Here is an 18,837-nt window from a genome sequence, read left to right on the forward strand (position 1 = left end):
TCTGAACATCGAAGCGGTGACTACAACATGGATTCGGTGTAAAATGTGGGAGCATCACTTGCAAACACTGATGTTGGGTGGTGGGGATGCTGACTGCAAGCAGGCTCTTACAGCCTCTACCTGCTGGCCCGGGGTCCCACTCACAACCAGAACTGTTGTCCAGCGTGCCCATCGTACACGATCGCCAGTTTCCCGCTCTGAACACAGGTGCATTTCTTCGGTTTGTGCAGCCCCGCTTTGCACAGGACGCTGGCATACGGGGGGTTGAAAGGTACTGTGGAAATCCTAGGATAATATTTTAAGAAACAGGAGTCAGCCACAAAGATTTGAATCTAAACCTGCCTTTTCTGGACTTTGGAGAAACAAAAGCTTTAGTTGCAAATGCAAATGTTACTATTCAGGACCATCTTTAGCAGGTAGCCACAAAGTTTGAGCGCCACAAAGTTTGCCACCCATTTTATCAGGAAGGGGGGCTTGCGCTCCAGCATGCGAACGCCGTATTCCCGTCACCAGTGAACGGCAAACGAAGCGGCTGCAGACTGCCCTCACTCCCGTTGGCAGCTTCAACCTACGACCTCGGGGCTCCCGGACCAGCCGCCGCGGCCGGGCCGGGAGCTCCGCCGGGGCCGGGCCCGTTGTGACGCGCCCGGGGTTGCCGGGCGGCGGGGCGGGCTCGGAGCGCGGAGGCATGGCGCTGCGGGCGGGCGGCGGCCTGGCCCTGCTCCTGCCTCTGCTCCTGCCTCTGCTCCTGGCCTTGCCGGCGGCGGGCTCCGTGAACGGCAGCGGCGCGGAGGCGGCGGAGCCCCTGGGCGGGCGCGCCGAGCCGGGTGAGGCGGCCCCGGGCGGTGCGGGCGCCCTTGGCGGGCGGAGGCCCCGCTCGTCCCCGCCACCTCCGGCCCGAGCCGCGCCCGCTGGCGCCGGGGCCCTTCCCCGAGAGGTGCGGGCGCTGGTCTGCCCTCAGCCCGGCCGGCTGCCTACTCGTCTCCCCTTACGGCTTCTCCCGCAGATGCCGGTGATTCCCGCTCCCGCCACGGGGAGTTTCCCCCTCCCCGCCCAGCTTCCCCCTCTGGAGGCAGGGGGTGCGCGGCCGGGGTGCTTCGTGCGGAAGAGCAGATACGGCCGGGGTGCAGGGAGACCAGGTTTCGTGTGGAAGAGCAGATATTTGCGGGGCTGCTCGGAGTCGTGCTTTCTGAGCAAGGCTTAATCACCGCCAGGATGTAACGATCTCTCCTCGGTGTCATATGCAGGCAGTGGGAAGGTGTCAGAGTGTATTCGGTGCTTTATTAAGCCATGCAGCATCACAGGGGCCCTCCTGAAGGGGGAGGCTGGGGAGACGGGGAAAGCTCCAGATCTGCTCGTCACTCTCGTAGCCAAAAGTGTGGGCTACAGAGAGTCGGATACGTGCAAACCCCTTCCGTCTGTCGTCGAGCAACGAACCGCACAGGTTCACAGCTGACGTGTTGTCAAGTGCAAAGGCAATTGCCCATGGAAAAGAGTTCCGTCCTGGGAAACCTGCGTCCCCTTAGCTGCCTTTGTGGTATGCCTTTGGGGGCCAAATGCTCTGCACTTTGGCCTTTGGGACCCCAGAAGTACTAAAGCCACAATACTTGGCAAGAATGAGATGCCCAATGCAGGAGTGAGCGAGTTCCCGTAGGGTGCATGGCCGTGACTTTGAGAGCTCTCTGTTGACATTTTTAGTAGGACTTCTGTGGGCTTTTTAAGCGTTTATCAAAATATTCTGCATGTATGCTGTGATGTGGCCTGTAATTAAAATGGTGCATAATGGCAAAGATTTCTGTTCTACGTAAGTTTTACAAGGCTTCCAAATGTAGAGAGGAATACGGACTGCCTTTGCTGTGCTGGTACTAATTGCAGCCCCCTGACAGGAATGTAAATGCAGTTCCTTAGCACATTCTTATCTCAGCATGTGTGGGATTTACATATATAACTCCTATTAATGCTAATGGAAGCTATATACATAATTCTCTTTGCATAGGGCTGACACTATATTTTTATCTGAACCTGATGCAACTGGAACCAGCCATCTTATATAAGTGGAAAGATCTGTAGTTTCTTACCGGAAGCTTTCTTAACATTTTGGTTCATTTAAAATGCAGGGAGGAAATGCAAGTAAAGGAAGCAATACAAAACTTTGTATTGTGATATTGGCATGGAAGGTTCATAACATTCGTATCAAAAGTGGTGTGTTATCCAGATGATTATCAGTGAGCCTGATTCTGTTTTCCTTAAAGTTTCTTTTTTTTTCTTTTTTTTTTTTTTTATTTCATTAAATCAGAAATCAGGATTGGTGATTCCTGATTAACTTGTTAATTTAGAACCAATCAACTTTTAATGTTTAGTGTTTAAAGGTTTATTTGGAGTATTACTACTTAGAAAACACAGTATCTTTTTTATTTAGAGCTATAGTCAGTTCACCATTATGAACCTCTGACAAAAGAGTTGCGTTGTGCATTGTGGTGCTCCTGAAGCCAGAAGCATCCTGAAAGGGTATCATGGTTGATATCTTCACCTATCATTAGGAGAAGTTTGCTTTCACCGCTTAGCAAAGTCCCTCAACCTTCTATTAGTAATATCTGAAGTTTTGTGTCTCTTCTTGTTTCTAAAGCTTTTTCTTCTTTTTTTTTTTTTTTTAAATTTGTGTCTGGATGGGAAGTGGCAGCTTCTCCTTTCAGATATGAACACGCCCTGCTGTGGCTACACTCAGCTTGTCACCTCAGAATTGAATTACAGTAATGCCTGCTTTCAGGGTAGAGGTTGGGGGCTTACCATAAGCTGATAGGAATTGTCAGAAATCTATTGAGTTGAGAATTTACATCATCTGAAGCTGTCCTAGCCCGCCCTCCCTCCCATTCATTGTTGCATGTTTACGTTTATTCTGCACACACGAACAAGCGCAACTCACGTTGTACCAAGTTGAAAACAGGCATTTTTAAACAGGACTGTGTTTAGACTGTAGACAGGATCCTTACATTCTCCTCCTCCTCTCTGCTGTGCTGTGGTAGTTGCTGTTAGACAAGACTGTTGAATGACTGCCCCATTAATTTAAAAGAAACTAAGGGAAACATGATAGGGTGTCCATGGTGGGGACCATCTTCTAAAGAAGTTGTTATTTTTTAAGGCTCATTAGAGATAGAGTTTGAGGATACAGTAGCTGTTTTAAAGGTTGTCTCTGTTTTCATCGGATTTTAGTCTTATCATTTTTTTCCTTATGTTTTGGCTAAGGTTGGATTCTTTATCACTCATCTGGATAGTTAATTTATTGTGTAAGGATTGTTGTGCATACGCTAGAAGACTGTTCTGACGAGCACAGCTTATATGCTGAAGTAAATGTCAAAACCATAGAGACAGATAGAGATAACAGAAGAATAAGATTTTGATGGCTCATTTATAGTGTTGGGAAAAAGAGTTCAGTATCAGTGTATCATTGTGGAGAATGCACTGTGCTGCTGTAGTGTAAATCCTTTACAATGGAAGAATAAAGGTTTTATATTTGTATATCACTGACTGCAAGAGAAATGGATCTGTTCCTTTCAACCTGAGAAATTTAAAGTTTTGGATAGTGTGTGAAAACTGTAAATGTTACTCAGAGATTTAGTAGCGAGAAGTGATATATAAACTTGAATTGCTGCACAGAAATAACATTTTGTAAACATAAATCTTGAATATAAAAAACTGCGAGACAGTGAAAGCAAACTTTACATTGGTAAGTATTTGTTATCAGAAAAAAAATAATCTGAGTAGGCGGGACTGGCAGTGTAGACTTGTAAAAACAGTCATAGTGACTTTCTCTTTGCATTTGGAAGAATTGGAAAGACCTATTGCTTACTTAATGAATAATTTCCAAAGGAGCTTCATTAAGTTATTTGCTCTATGGAACAGTTACTGTATCTCAGTATCCTTATAAACAAACATTCAATTTGCATGCTATTAGGAATAAAATATATAATCCAGATTTGAATCCCAGATGGAGATGAGAACCTTTTGCTTTTGTACATTCTGTGAAACCCATTCTGTAACCTCAAAGTACCATTAAAAAATGGAAGGAACCCAATCACAGTGATTAAAACCCCTGTACCTAATTAAAATACTGTACCTGGTTGACTCATCTTTGTGCTGGCTGTCTAAACCTGACCTTGAAGTGTGATGGGGAAAAAATTGTGTGGGAAGGCGTATGTTAGCCAGAAAGAACAAGGAAATGAGTTAACTGAATATTGTTTAATGAAAATTCTTCTTAGCTCTTTTCAGGGAAGACCTATAATTTGCATACAACCTAGACACTGTACTTCCCAGAGCATTCAGTAGGCTAATTTAACATCATAGGCTGGTTTATAAGAAAAATACATTTTTTCCTTTTAAAGAATTATCTTAAGGTTTAAACGTAAATGCTATTCACACTGGATTTTATGATAATTTTTTCATAAATGTCTTGTTTTTCTGGTTTAGTTAGTGAAAGCAAAAATGTTGGCAAATTTCATATTTCAACTAAAAAGTAGTAAAGATTTCAAGGAGTGAGTTTCCTGTTAATTGGGCATTTCCAGCCCTGTCATTGTATTAGAGATGTAACTTTAGACTTTGTGTTCAGGTCTGAATGCCACTGTGTCCACGGAAGTAGAATTTGGAGTATGCACAGTTACATGTGGTAAGTAGGAAAGCAGATGAATAAAACATATTGTCATTTGTTTTTGAAAAAAAAAAAGTGCTAACTGTAGCATTTTAGCAGTTGTAATTTGCTTGCCCTCGTTCACCTCTCATTGATTTCAATTGCCAATAACTATAATTAACAAAAACAATCAGGCTGATTGTCATTAGGAGTTTAGGTCAGATCTGTTGTTTTATTAATTTCACAGCCTGCAAGCTCCTATTTTAAACCAGTTCCCTACGTTTATTGGCACATGAGCTGCCTTCCCCAAAGTAACAATTTTCGCTATTTGTGAACATCTGTGAGATGTTCAGAAGATGAAAGATCTTCTGATGCTTCTCACAGATGTCTTCCCACATACAATATTGCCAAAAAATTGCTTGCCTGCAGTAGCCTGTTCTGTATTCCACATTTATACAATTTATAAATTGTGCAATGGAGAGGAGAGGTATCATTCTGGAGTAGGAAGGGAGAGAGGAAAAATGAGATGAGCCTTAAGAAGACATCTCTGCATTTGGGGTGATGATAGAAACTGCTGTGAGGTGGTAATTATATTGCTTAGGAAGCAGTCTTGAATCAGAAAAGCTATTAATTTTCTTCTGAACAAATTCAGTTTCTCATAAGACCACAGAAAAAAGAGAGATGAGTTTTTGCCCCATCCATCTGATGTTTTCTAGAGTATGCCTTTTTATTTTTTCTAGCCACTTTTTGATATTTCCAATGACAGAGCTTCCTTGATTCCCTCCTATTTCACATCGTAGGACATTATGGGTTTAGGAGATTTTTTTGTTGCTTCTACATACTTTAATATTTCTCTTTCTTCACTTCATAATTTCAAATCTGCTTATATGTTCCATATACCAATGCCATATATGTATCCCTATGCTCTTAATAACCGCACTTGCTCTGATGTAGAAATCTTTTGGATACTAAGAAACTGTTCCTTATGTCCCATTCCTCTAGCAGATGTCTCAATGTTCTGTATTTCCAGGGAATTTCACTAAATTTTGGCTCTGTTTCATCTTTGGTCCCTCAGAGTTAATGTTGACTGGCTGCCAGGTGCCCACCAAGCTGCTCTATCACTCCCCTCCTCAGTGGGACGGGGGGAGAAAATAACATGAAAAACTCATAGGTCAAGATAAAGGCAGTTTATTAAAGAAAAGCAAAGGCCGTGCACAGAAGCAAAGGAAACAAACAAACAAAATTATTCTCTACTTCCCATCAGCAGGTGATGTCCAGCCACTTTCTGGGAAGTAGGGCCTCTGTATGCGTAGTGGTTGCTTCAGGAGACAAACACCTTCATAAAAATGCCCCCCCCTTCCCCTCCTTTCTCTTAGCTTTTATTGCTGAGCACAATGTCATATGCTATGGAATATCCCTTTGGTCAGTTTGGGTCAGCTGTCCCGGCTGTGTCCCCTTCCAGCCTTTTGCCCACCCCAAGCCTACTGGCCTTTGGGGGGTGTGAGGCGTGAAGAGACAGCCTTGCTGCTGTGGGACCACTGCTCAGCGGTAGCCAAAACATCGGTGTGTTATCAACACCATTCCAGCTACAAATCCAAAGCACAGCACTATGAGGGCTGCTATGGGGGAAGTTAATTCCATCCCAGCCAGACCAAATACAAATGTTTAAACCCTTTAATACTGAAAATTATATAGTCTTACTGAAGAATCAGGAAAGGGAAGCTCTAACAAAAAAGAAAAAGGCATCATCTCGTATCTGGCATCATCTCATATCTGGCATCATCTAGTATCTGGAGTTCAGATCATGTTTGTAGCCTTCATTCTAGTCTAGGCTTTTCAATGCATGGCATGTTTGTCTGTTGAAAGGCTGAAAGGTAGCTTCTTGGTTCTTCCAGTAAAGCTGTAATCTCTTTGTCTCCTTCATATTCCTTTTTGTTCCCTAGATTCATCTACCTAGCCCCTTCTGTTTCTTGCTTTCTGAACGGACTCCATTTTCTTTATTTTTTCCCCGTAATGCTGTGGCTCAGATCCATTGCTCCTCTATTCATAGTCCAGGTTTACAGAGGCATTAAAGCACAATTAAAGCATATGTTAATGATGTCTTGTCATACCTGCCTCAAATTTGCCTTAGTCTCTTTGTGGTCTAATTGTTTTGGCCACTCTGACCTCTAAATTTCTCTCATAACTGCTGGTTTTGTATTGCTAAGTATTCAGTTCTTTGTGGATCATCCCTCTTCACCCCTTTCCCTCCACCAGTCTATTAATGTACATTTCTCTAGGGTAAATTTCATTTGGGTAATTTATTTTACTGCATTGTGGCCAGTTTTCTGTTACGTTAACTTGTATGACTTGTTGAAGTTAAGACTTCATTTGTTAGAGCATCTCAGTAGATTAATTTCATCAGCATTGGCAGCTACTAAGAAGAGGTGGGGAAAGGAAACATGGAAATGAAAGAAAAAGCTGTCCAAAAGGAAGAGGCAAAGGAGTACTAAGAGAACTTGCAGATCTAATTAAAAGAGCTTTTTTCATCAACCCTTTGAGTGTGATATACTTCCCAAATTTTAATATTCCTGTAGGTAAGACACAGTGAGATTTTTCCTGATGAATGTGACTACAGTTAGCCAAGCACCCAGATTTTATCAAGCCAGCTTTTTGGGTTTTCATAGGTTTCCTGTCTTTTTTTGTTAGCTAAAAAAACTACATGGCACTGAAGAAAGAGGAATGCCTTTAATAAAAGTGTCAGTTCACTGCCATTTACACCTCTGTCTCTGCATCCATGAGATGAGACATTCTCTGAGTGGAGAACGATCCTCATTTTGTGTCATTTTCAGTAAGTGGTGTTGTCTCCCTCTGTCACTTGAAGTACTGTTTCACAAGTTACATGACATCTCTGAAACATTCTGAAATCCACTGGTTTATATAATACACATTTAAGGAAGGCAGATGCATCATAAATGCAATATTCAAACCAATTTCCTATTTATTATTCTACTGCAAGGGGGGTTTAAGTCTCCTCTTTCCATGTCTATTAGTAAACAAAATGCTTCTGGAAAAATGGCAAAACCTTCAGTGTTTACTGGGCCTAAACATATTACTCCTGCCTCCCCCACAAGCTATGTCATTCCAATGAACTGTGTACACACTGTTTGGCAAAAACAATTATAGCACTTGTTTTGAATTTGTTCGTAATTGTTAAAATGAGGATGTTCCCATTGAAATCCTGATAGTGAGAATGAACGTTGTTTTTGCTTCCTTGAACATTGTGTGGGAATTTTCCTTAACTTTACACATTTGTGATAGGTTATCTCCTGTTCTTTGTCTTCAGTAGGACCCTCCATGTTGCAGGTGGAGTCCTGCTGGTCAACACTTGATTTCACCAGTTTCTCAGGAGAAGCTCTATGTTACTGACCACCAGCCTCCGTGCTCTCAGAGGCTTCATTTTGGCGTCTGTGGGTGATATTCCTGTATCACTCATTGTTGGTCACTGTTAGGTAACTTCAGACTCCAGTCCCGGTGCCAGAAGGTTTTTAGTGCCTTCAGTTTCTGTTGACCTTGGTGGGAGTTGAAGACACTCAGACAGTCACAAGACTGGAGGCAGACTGAGTTGGCAGTCTGTACAGGATTCTCTGTGCCATCTGATTTGAGCATTTAAAGGCCAGAAGCCTGAATGCTTTGATATTTAAAGTGAATTAACTGTTTTGCAGAACATATATTAGTTTCATTTCAAATTCTTTTTCTGTAAGGAAAGTTTTGAATTCATTTTGAATTCTTTTTCTGACACATGATGATCCTAAGAATCTGGCTCCTTCAGTACAGAGTCTGACAGAAGTAAATGTTGTCTTGAAATCTTAGACGCCAACATGGGATAGCTTTAGCAGGCACTCTGAGAAGATCTGTTTTGCCTGGTATTTGGTAGATACATCACATTAACATCCAGGATAAAGAAAGAGAAAGCAAAAACGGAGTTTGAAGGAAATGAAGAAATGCAGAGTGAAAGATTCTTTTTTTTCACCCAAAGGGATTGGCATTCGAGAAGTTCTGTTAACCAGTGGATGCCCTGGTACTGAAGCAAAATGTATTGTCCGTGTGGAGGAATGCCGGGGGCCCGTAGACTGTGGATGTAAGTGGAACACTGTGATACAGTAATCTAGAGCAAGTAAGTTGATTTGAAGGAAACATCCTTATTCTCTGTTAGTGTGGTGGAAGCGAAATGAAGTGATTGCATTCTACCCTCCAATTACCCTGTTAAGCAATGTAATGTTTCAGATCTCATTTCTGTACTGATGTGCGCTTGATTTCAAGTCCCTGTAAAATACCATTTTTCTGCTGTGTGCTTCATTCCCGACATTAGACCAAGCAAAAATTATTTGAAGTAATTTTAAGGGAAAGGATAATTTCCAAGTAACGTTCTGTGGTTTGAAGAATTATGAACTTTATGATCTATACAAAGATGTTTCATATAGTTGATGATGTACCTGTTAAAAATTCCTCCTATAGGGGGAATACCAATTTCTGAGGGCCTTGCCTGTGTGAAGATGCCTTGTGTTTATATACCTCCTGAAAATCGATTTAAATACGTTTGGAAGATGTTAATTCCAAACAAGGTGAGTAATTGAACCCCACTTTGTACAGAAGAATCGCATACTGCATGTATTTACCTGCAGGTAAATACCTGCAGTTCCATCGGAATTGTACAGACTTCTGGGCAGGTTATTTCCTTTGCTGTCATAATGCAAATAAGCCCCGATTTCTCACTGGCGAGTTGGTAATACAAGGACTCGCATGGCTTTGCTCCTTTATGCAGCTTCAATATCCTGTTTATGTGAGGGAAACAATAATTTTAGAGAGTAATGTTTACTGTGGTTTCAGAAAAATGGGAGATAGTGGCTGGTGAGTGCATACATGTCAGCAAGTCACAACCACGTTGCCCTTCCCAGTTGTTCAAGTAGGAGGTGCTGAAGAAATGGGAGGAATTTTCCCAGGGGCCAAGGGGTCCTGACAGGTTGAAAACTGTTGGGAGTAGAATAAGTACTTTTCTGGGCATCTGACACAATGCAACTTGTCTTTGCAGATCTATTTGAAAAAATATAACCCCTTATTTTCTTTTCTTTTCTTTTTTCTTTTCTCTTTTCTTTTCTTTTCTTTTCTTTTCTTTTCTTTTCTTTTCTTTTCTTTTCTTTTTTCTTTTCTTTTCTTTTCTTTTCTTTTCTTTTCTTTTCTTTTCTTTTCTTTTCTTTTTTCTTTTCTTTTCTTTTCTTTTCTTTTCTTTTCTTTTCTTTTCTTTTCTTTTCTTTTCTTTTCGGCTAGACAGCACGCATTCTTCCCGATGATTCAGCTATTATGGAAGTTTGCAGAGATACCCGCTCAGTTACTTTCCAGTGTGAAACTCAAGAAAATGGAAATATAATTGCCTCTGTAAAATACACAGTCTACGCAACAACTGGTGAGCTGATAGAGATGCTTACAGTCTTCTAGTGATAGGGCCGTGTGTTTTTTATGTAGTACTCAGTCTTCGTAAGATTGCATGTCACCAGTAGTATATAGGCAGGAGCTTGTGCACTGTGGTAACGACTGTCATGAAATGTGGGCCAATAAGAGAGGCATATAAAAGGAAATCACAGAATGGGAATGAAGAGGTTCCTTGTTGTAGGAATGAGTATTTTCTTTATCCTTTGTAAAAATTCAAGCTAAAATAAGGAGGTTTTCCTATTACCTGCTTATTTTTTACTGCACCCAGGTTGGTTAACATAGACTTCTTTTTGCCTCACTAAGCCACGTAGCACAATCAGCATGGGTTCTGCAGTTAAATCTCCTTTCCACTTCAATACCGAAGCAGGAAAACAACCTTTTGGGGTTTTTCTTTTAGCAGCCATCTGGAATTTGCTTATACACAATGGATTTAGCAAAGTTTAACATTAAAAAGAATACATCATAAAACAGGTTCCCAGTACTATCTTACTCACCTCTGCTAATGGGATTTTTGCTGACTTCATCAGGAAAGGTAGCAGTGTGCTGATTTTCTCAAACCATGAGAACAGCTGTGCAGAAACTCCATCTTTCCTAATCAGAGAAAGGGTGAAAGTGCCTTGCTCATCAAAATTTAAAGTTTCTCCTGAAATAATGTAGATTCAGCTCTTACGCAAAATTATGGCAGACGAGAAAGAAAGAAGTCCTTGGAGATAACCCTCAGTATGTTTCTCCCCTCCGTGTTGTTTACCTAGGTAAAACTGGCCTGGGAATCCTGCTTTTTTTCCTCTCTCTTCATTAAAATAGGCTATTTCCTCTATCTGTTGAAGTCCTTTCTGCCATTGTACAGTAACATGGAATTTGTTTATTCATTTTCTAAATCCATCTGGCAGTCACAAAACACCCAAAGCTTCCCCCCCCCCCCTTTCTCCCACTATTCAGTCTCTACGTTCCTTTTTGTACAGAGGAAGCTTCCTTTTTGAGACCTGAATTAGCGGAGCACATAATCTGTTTTAGGCTGAAGCATGCAAATGGTCCCATTGACTTGAGTCGGTGAGTCATCAATAGGACGACTCACACACTTGTGCCTAAGCTGTGACTGAGCAGTCTTGGTGAAAAGTGGTCAGATGAAACCCGCCCAACAGACATACCCACTGAGGACTTCTTACAAGGATTGAGATTTATTGGTTCAGAAAATGTTTACGACTATACAGAAATCTGAGGGGGACAAGCTCTAAGGTTTATTAAGTAGCTTAAAAGGAATGGGTTGTTCTGCTTAGTGCCAGATCAGCATCCTTTGGCTTGGTGCAGAGGTGTGTAGATGCCCAAAGGAGTTTCTGGGCTTTGCTTCCCCAGGAGTGACATTGTTTGGGCTTTAGAAATGATTAACTGTTAATTAGGTACATGGAAGAAGTTACCAGCTGAAGTTTTGATTGAGAATGTACCAGGACTTTCATTATACAGATCTAGTTTTGCTCTCTGTGGATGGTCAGAAGTCTAGCCAGATCAGAAGATAGCATTTACTTTTCCAACAGGATCAGGAGGAAATGAGAAAGATCCTTCTGACGGCATCAGTGGACGCAGCAAGGCTCCTTGTGTTTGGATGTAGATTTTCTTAGCTGCTGCCTTGTACTTTGCAGAGCTGCTCTGTTCTCTGGGAGCACGTCTTGCTGTGTTGTTCAGACTTTGGAAAGGGGTAACGTTTCTGCCCACGGTACAACGTGGCCTTTCCCAGTTCCTCATTAAAAGACTTTTTGAAATGAGGGTTGGGGAATTTGAGACTTAAATTTATCATCCCTGTCAAGCAAGATGGTTTCTCTGCCTACTCCAGAAAATGTAAGTCTTTCTGTTGAGCGAACATCTTTTTCTTTGCCATTTATCTATCTGGTCTCCAAGCTGAAACATAAAGAAGGGCAGTGTCACAAAATTGGTGTCAGAAATAGTCAAAAATCTCCTTTTTCAGGTAGTCTACAGGACTGAACTGGATTTTCTTCCAGTACCCAAAACTGGCCACAGAGGTTTCTAGTCAGCGTGGGTTGGGTGGCTGTGGTGGGCTGACCCTGGCTGGCTGCCCGCCCCACCCCGGCGGGTCCAGTGGAGCCGGCTGGAACCAGCCGCGTCCAGCACGGGGCAGCCCTGGCCTCTCCTCACAGCGGCCGCCCTGCAGCCCCTCGCTTCCCCGGGCACCGGCAGCTGGTGCGACAGGCCAAACTGTCTTGGGGAGGGGGTCTCGTGTAGATTTTGGGAGGTGTATTTGAAGCAGCTGAAAGGGCAAATCAGTTTTAGTCAGGAAAAGAGCGGGTCCTCTCTATTACCTCCTGAATTACTTTTTTTTTTTGATCCAACTGAGACAATTCTGACCATCTCTCTGCCTCACTCAAGTCAATAAGCTTAAGTTTGTATATTTTGTCTTTCTCATCATCTAGCTCACTCCTTTCACCGTTCCACAGAGATACATTTCTTCATGCCAGAGCTACAGAACAGGGCAGGGGAAGTGGAAATGTGTTTGCTCCATGGCTGGCCTTTCTTCTTGGCACTTTCCTAGAGAGAAAGCCTTGAAGTTGTCAACAGAGCTAAAAATTATCAATGCAGCCGATAAGGGGCGAATGTGTTTGCTTTTGTCTCATCCTTCCTCCTCTTTCTAGCACTCTGTTTTACCCACATGAGCAGCAGTGGCCAGATTCAGCAACACCGTCTGCAAGCCTGGCCCCAAAGCCACCACTTCAAAATTCAAAATATATAGCGTGACACTTTCTGCTTCAGACTTTGAGGCGTCTGAGGCGGGAGGAAGGGAAGACAGGTTGCAAAAGGGCAGGTAAAACCTCACAGGAATTTGTGTGTATTTGCCATGTGGCAAAACTTCATATGAGTTAATTTTAAATCTATGCACGGAGAACTTCCATGTGTCCTTTACCAGTGATTACTATGCTTCTCAGTGACCTTTTGATGAACAGTCGTAATGACCTTTTTGCATAAGTGAGTGGTCTTTAGTAATTTGGCTCTTCCTTTTGTTTTCAGAACTGTTCAGACCTGTGGGTACTCTTTGTCTTTTATAGCAAGAGAAACATAATGGGAAAAAAAAGTATTTTATCTTCATCAAAAATTATGGGGATCTCTGCAAGGAAAATCCCATCTTTGTAATAACTGACATTTCTATATGTCCTTACTAAATCACTACCCTGAAACACTGAAGGGTGTTGTTTCACACTCCCGCCCGTTGTGTTGTTTGGTGTTTCGTGAAGACTTTGGAGCTGGAAGGCGGTTTATTCATATTTACTAATAATAGTCCTGTGAGGAGGGAGGACTCTGCAAGGGAGGAATGCGAGAGCAGAGAACGATCCTCATTAGGATGCTATGTGAAGGGTGTCAGCCTACTGAGATCCCAGCTGTGCTCCGAGTTCCACGCTTCTCAGGAGCGAGAGGGCGAGTTGGGGTATGTGTCTAGTGGCACTTCTGTCGAGAAGATGGAGGCAATAGCGTTTCTGTGTCTCAGAAGCCATTCTAGCCCCCATCTCTTTTCAGTTCATTTCCTACTGATGACTTCAGTGCCAGAGCCTCCTTGAGAGAGAAAAGTCACATCTCTGTAACCAGCTACTGTGCAAACATGTAATCAGCATGGCCACGTTGTCCTTGCATTTGCACAGAAATGAAATGGGGAATCCCAGTACCCAAGATTAACAGCCTGGATCTCCTCTGTGTATATAATCCTGCTCTCTCATTAGCATATATCCATCCATTTTTAATACATAGAAAAAGGCTTCTAGATAATCTAGAAGGGAAACAGAAAAGCTATGTGTCACCATTATATTAAGGGAAAAAAACCCCAAAACCAGCCTGCAGAGGCAGAATCTCATTCCCCTCTGCCAAATTGGTACATACTTTCTGGATCTGAAAACTGGTGGAGAGAATTCCGTTGGCTGCTGGACCGTATAAACAATTGGTTGAGCATCTGCTTGTAGATGGAGCACTGCTGTACAGTCAACATCATGGTCTAGGAGGAACTCCAGCTCAATGAAAAACCCAGGGGAAGAGGAGGAGGAAGAGGAGAAGTGCTGCTGGCAGAAGTAGTGGGTTTTCTTTGGACAGAAATGGTGTTCCACTTTCTTTATGTGTATGGTTTACAGTATTGTGAATCTCCCTCTTATTGAAGAAATGACTGAATAGAATGCAGAGACAGAATTTGTATTGCTGATATTTTCTGGAGGGAAATGCTAGCAGTGGCAACGGATGCTTCTGAATGTATATGGATTTAAGCAAATTAAAGGCGAGAGGGTTCCATGAAGGCAGAGAACAGTCCAGAGATGCACCGCCCTGCACGGAAATCAAAGCAGCTTTGTGAAACTATGGTATACAATGCAAATATGGTTGCTGGGCCACACCACAGCAGAGAATTTGCTCCCTGTTTTAGAGCTATTCTGCTCTGGTGCTTGGTGTGAGAGGTATGTGATGTATCTCTTTCGGCCCAAATAAGAAAGCAGTGAATTTCTAAGGTCCTTGAGCCAGATCCTGCATGGTGTCTCAGACTAAGTATCTTGTTCTGATTGCAGAAGGGAGGTGAAAAAGCTGTCAAGCTTCTTAGCAGCTGGTAATGGCCATACAGACGACACTTTCGGTTTCTTTTAATCCAGCCTGTTGTCCCCCCATTGGCATAGCAGATAGGATCTGGGGTGGAGGGAGTGTATGGTGCTTGGACCGTTTGAGCTGTTGGGAAGGCTTGCATGAGCTATGGCCAGAACACTCTGGGGTTTCTGCCACAGGGCTGGCCTCAAATCAGCAAGCACTGGTGGAAGCTAAGAATTAAATCTGAGCATTCCTTCTTTTCCTTCCTTCCTGCCTTGTTCTGACTTGCAGAAATAAATGGATCTTCATAGTTTAGATCTAACAGTGCCTACAGTCTAAGTGCAGTATCTCACCCTTGCATTTGATTTAAGTGCATTCCTCTTTTAGTTAAGATGAATATAAATAATCAACAGGTAAAGTGAGAATGCCAACCTTCCGGTAGGGTTGGAGGCAATCTGCTTGAAACTGTCAGATATGTTATCAATGTCATTTTCATTTGTAGAACCCTAGAAAATTTCTAGTGGAGTGCACACAATTTTAGGATTTTTTTGACAATGTAATTGCGCAATATATATGATGATAGTGCTTTCTATCTTTTCTTTATAGTGTCTATCTTTAGATATAGTCTATCTTTTCTTTATAGGACTACATACCTGCAGTAGGCTGTAGACTTTAAGTTGAAAGTCATTGAACTAGACTTTGCGTGTTTCAAAAAAGAATTGTTCTTCCTACTTTTACTAAGCTAAGTGGACTTTTTTAAAAAGTTGATGTAAATACATCTTTGTAACCTTAACTGTAAGCTGAAGATGTTTTTAAGGCATATTCTGGCTGTTCCAAAATTCTCACTGACTAATTGGGAGTGTTGCCTGGACTTTAGGAGCGCAGTCAGGGGCTTAAAAGTGCACCTGATGTGAATCAATCTCTGCTCATTGTAAACCAGCTTATTGGGAAGCTGCTTTCCTGTCTGCTTCCTGCTTGCATTTTAAACACGTGTGTTTACTTGGAAGGCATCCCCTCTGTATTATCAGGTTGTCTCTTGGGCAGTTCTGGTTCTTGACTATTGGAAGAATTTCTTGCCTAGGAAGAAAACTTGAGTAGATTAGCTGTGGATAACATGAAACTCGCTTTTCTCTTCAGCAGCCTCCTGTTGCAGCCTGTAAACAGAGGTATTCTTAGAGCTCTAAATTCACATCTTGCCAAGGGGAAAATATATTACGTTCATGAAATTGCAAAATCAAAGATAATTTTTATTAACCCCCATACCCCACAATGCATGTAATTCTAAAAAGACACAGTCCAGTCAGTGAAATGAATTAGTCTAAAAGCAGTTAGCTCTACACTGTATGGAAACCCCAGTATTCAGACTTATTATGTATGATATTCTCAGCCAGTTCACCATTCTTACCTGTCCTGTATCTTGCAGAGAGATCAGGAGAATCTTATAGATGAGCTGTGGTTTAAGAATATCAAAATGAAAATTCTGTGATGCAGGAGAATGAAGCTCAAATGATGCGATGGAAGAGTTGCTTAGATACTACAGTGATGACAGTGGCACAGGACCTTATATAGAAATAGAAACGAAATAGAAATAGAAATGGTTTTCCTGCAGTCATTCTGCTACACAGAATTCCTACCAGTGTAAGCATGAATTTTGCATACCAGTCAGCAATGAGATAGCACCTTATAGTTTTAGAAACTATATGAGGGAAAATGAAAGAGAAATTAGGGTTGGTTTGTGTAAAATTGTCAAAGCTGGAGGGCTCTGGGAAGATGCCTGATGGTTCATTGATTTGGTTGAATGTGGCTGAACAAATAAGGTCAATTAAATTTCAGAACAAGGTGAGTGGGTTTGGTTTCCAGGCATTTCTTTGTCCAGTGTCCAAAAACAGATGGGGGAAGTTTGTTGACCCTCTTCAGCATTTTCCACTCTTCCTGGGTTGTTTCTTAGAGGGATCTCCTAACTGGGACGTCTGGTCTTAGAGAAACAGCCCAAGTAATGGCAGGACCCTCAGTTTCCTTAGGTGAATGGTCGAACAGGCTGCAGCATTGCAAAATTGCATTTTTACTTGATATCCTTGCTACATTTTTAATTTCTCAGCTTCATGCAGCTGGTCCTCACTATGCGTTTCTGGGCCATGCAGAACAACAACTTTCCATGCGCAGTGGTTATTTGCTTTACATAAAGGCTTTGCAAGCCTAGATAGAGACAGGGAACGAAAAAGCAGCACTTAAGTCCTTGAATCTGGTCTGTTATTGTACTCTCTTTTGGCTTCATTATTTTCATTATTACTGCAGCAATTACCATTGTTAGAATTCTTCTGTAGCACGGTGGTACCTTGGTGCCTCAGCCCTGCGTGACGGAGCACCTGGTACCAGGCACAGAACAAAGAAGTCAGCCTGCCTCGAGTGGCAGATAGCCTGTGGTAATTCACATATCTTACATGGATGTGCCTTGAAATCTTACATTAAGGCATTTCTTAAAGCAAAAAAATAGTTATATTAGTCATTCTTAACCTGTACCAAATAGACACATTTCCCTCTCTAATGTTTTCCTTGTCTTTAGGAATTGCAGTTCTTTGTGTTTCATGGCTGTTAAGTGACATGTATCCCACTCCACATGCCTTGATCTCCATTTCTTTGTATCTTCTTTGGTTAGATATGCCTTTGCAAAGAAGGTATAAAATGTTAACTATTCTAACTTTTGCTGATACGGTAAAGGCCCGAAGGTTGTGAAAGATGTCAGATTGTAAATAATCAGGCCCTGCTCCTTTTCAGTCCTGTTCATGAGATTAAATGCCTGATTCATTTGAAAATTTCAACGTAATAATGACCATGTATTTCTTTTCTTCAGAAACGGAAACAAAAAAATCAAGGAGAGTAGAAACTGGGCAATCAAGGAGAACAATGACAGATGCCATTCTGGTCTTTTGCCTGGTAACTGGAATCATTGTGACTGTTGGTGTGATCTTTGCCATGATCTGTATGATTCTTCACTGGTAGGTGGACAGCATACAATGTGATTTATGTTTTATTTGATGAAAATATGGTACTACTGATGACAAAAATGACCTGGGGTGAACTATTTAAGTTTTTCTGCAGTTTAATATTTGTGTTGCCAGTAGAAAAAACAGGAGCAAGCTTCTGGAGATTTGAAAGAAGTACTTTGCAGAGCAGTTACAGTGATTGTGGATGTTCTGGAAGGGAATGATTCAGAGCAATTTATGTAAACCTACTTAAAGGTATGTTTTTGTTTAATTCTTTTTTCCATTTCAGGGCTGTTGTAAAATCTATTTGGGAATCAAAATCTGGGCAAGACAACCAAGGCAAGAAGCTGGCCAACAAAAGATCACTGTGTAACACAGAATAAATAGCCCTCCCCCCCCCAGGGTCCGCATTGGCCTTTCAAGGAATTGGAGTCTCTGCACCTGCAGCTACACTGTTCTCACCATCCGCATTAGCCATAATACAAGAAGTGGCAGAGCCTTCACTCACAGAGGATGAAGTACAGAAGTCCTTCCAGGACTTGCATAATGAACAGAATTAGAAAAAAAAATTACATAGAAATACTATATAAAGAAGATTAAAATATATTTGAAATACTGGTTTTAAGATAACAAATAAATTAAAAAATAACTGGTTTTACAGTTCATTCACTATCTTGGATTACTGAACTTTAAGTGAAATGGGTAAAAATACTTCTATTTTAAGGTGGACACCATTCCCCAGGTAGTTTAATTCCCCAGTCTAAGCACCTCTGAACTGGAGAACCAAAGCCAGATTTTTGTGAGGATGGTGAAAATGATATATTTAACATGTCTTAATTTTGTGGAGATGTTAATCTAGACTAGATGAAACTAGGCACATAGTGTAGGCAGAGACCATTTTTTGTAAAGTGCTCCTTATCTCCTCAGTGATCTTCCAAGCACAGCACCTACTGTGTAATCACTGTAATCCAGTTTCTTCTTGACACATGGAAGGATGTGTAATGGTAGAAAAGATCATTAAAAGTTTCTTAATAAGATTAATTGAATTTTCACCTGCACATTTGCACACATAACCGTTTCTGCCATCAAGGGGACCAAAATATGTGAACAGAAGAGTAGCCCCATAGGGTCACACCAATGATTCAGCTACCTCTGTAATCAAATCAATGGACAAAAAAAGGATGTCTAGGGAAGAGTACAAAAGCA

General features: G+C 41.7%; 1 protein-coding gene across 1 annotated transcript; it reads left to right on the forward strand.

The window, feature by feature from the left end:
* Positions 1-688: 688 nt before the first annotated feature.
* Positions 689-18,014, forward strand: SPACA1 (sperm acrosome associated 1). The gene is made up of 7 exons (XM_075497307.1): positions 689-827; positions 4,604-4,660; positions 8,640-8,741; positions 9,119-9,225; positions 9,929-10,064; positions 17,499-17,643; positions 17,921-18,014. Exons 1-7 carry the CDS (start codon positions 689-691, stop codon positions 18,012-18,014), a joined length of 780 nt encoding a protein of 259 aa, XP_075353422.1.
* Positions 18,015-18,837: the final 823 nt, after the last annotated feature.

This window comes from Mycteria americana, chromosome 3 (assembly GCF_035582795.1).
Source record: "Mycteria americana isolate JAX WOST 10 ecotype Jacksonville Zoo and Gardens chromosome 3, USCA_MyAme_1.0, whole genome shotgun sequence".
Taxonomy (NCBI): Eukaryota; Metazoa; Chordata; class Aves; order Ciconiiformes; family Ciconiidae; genus Mycteria; species Mycteria americana.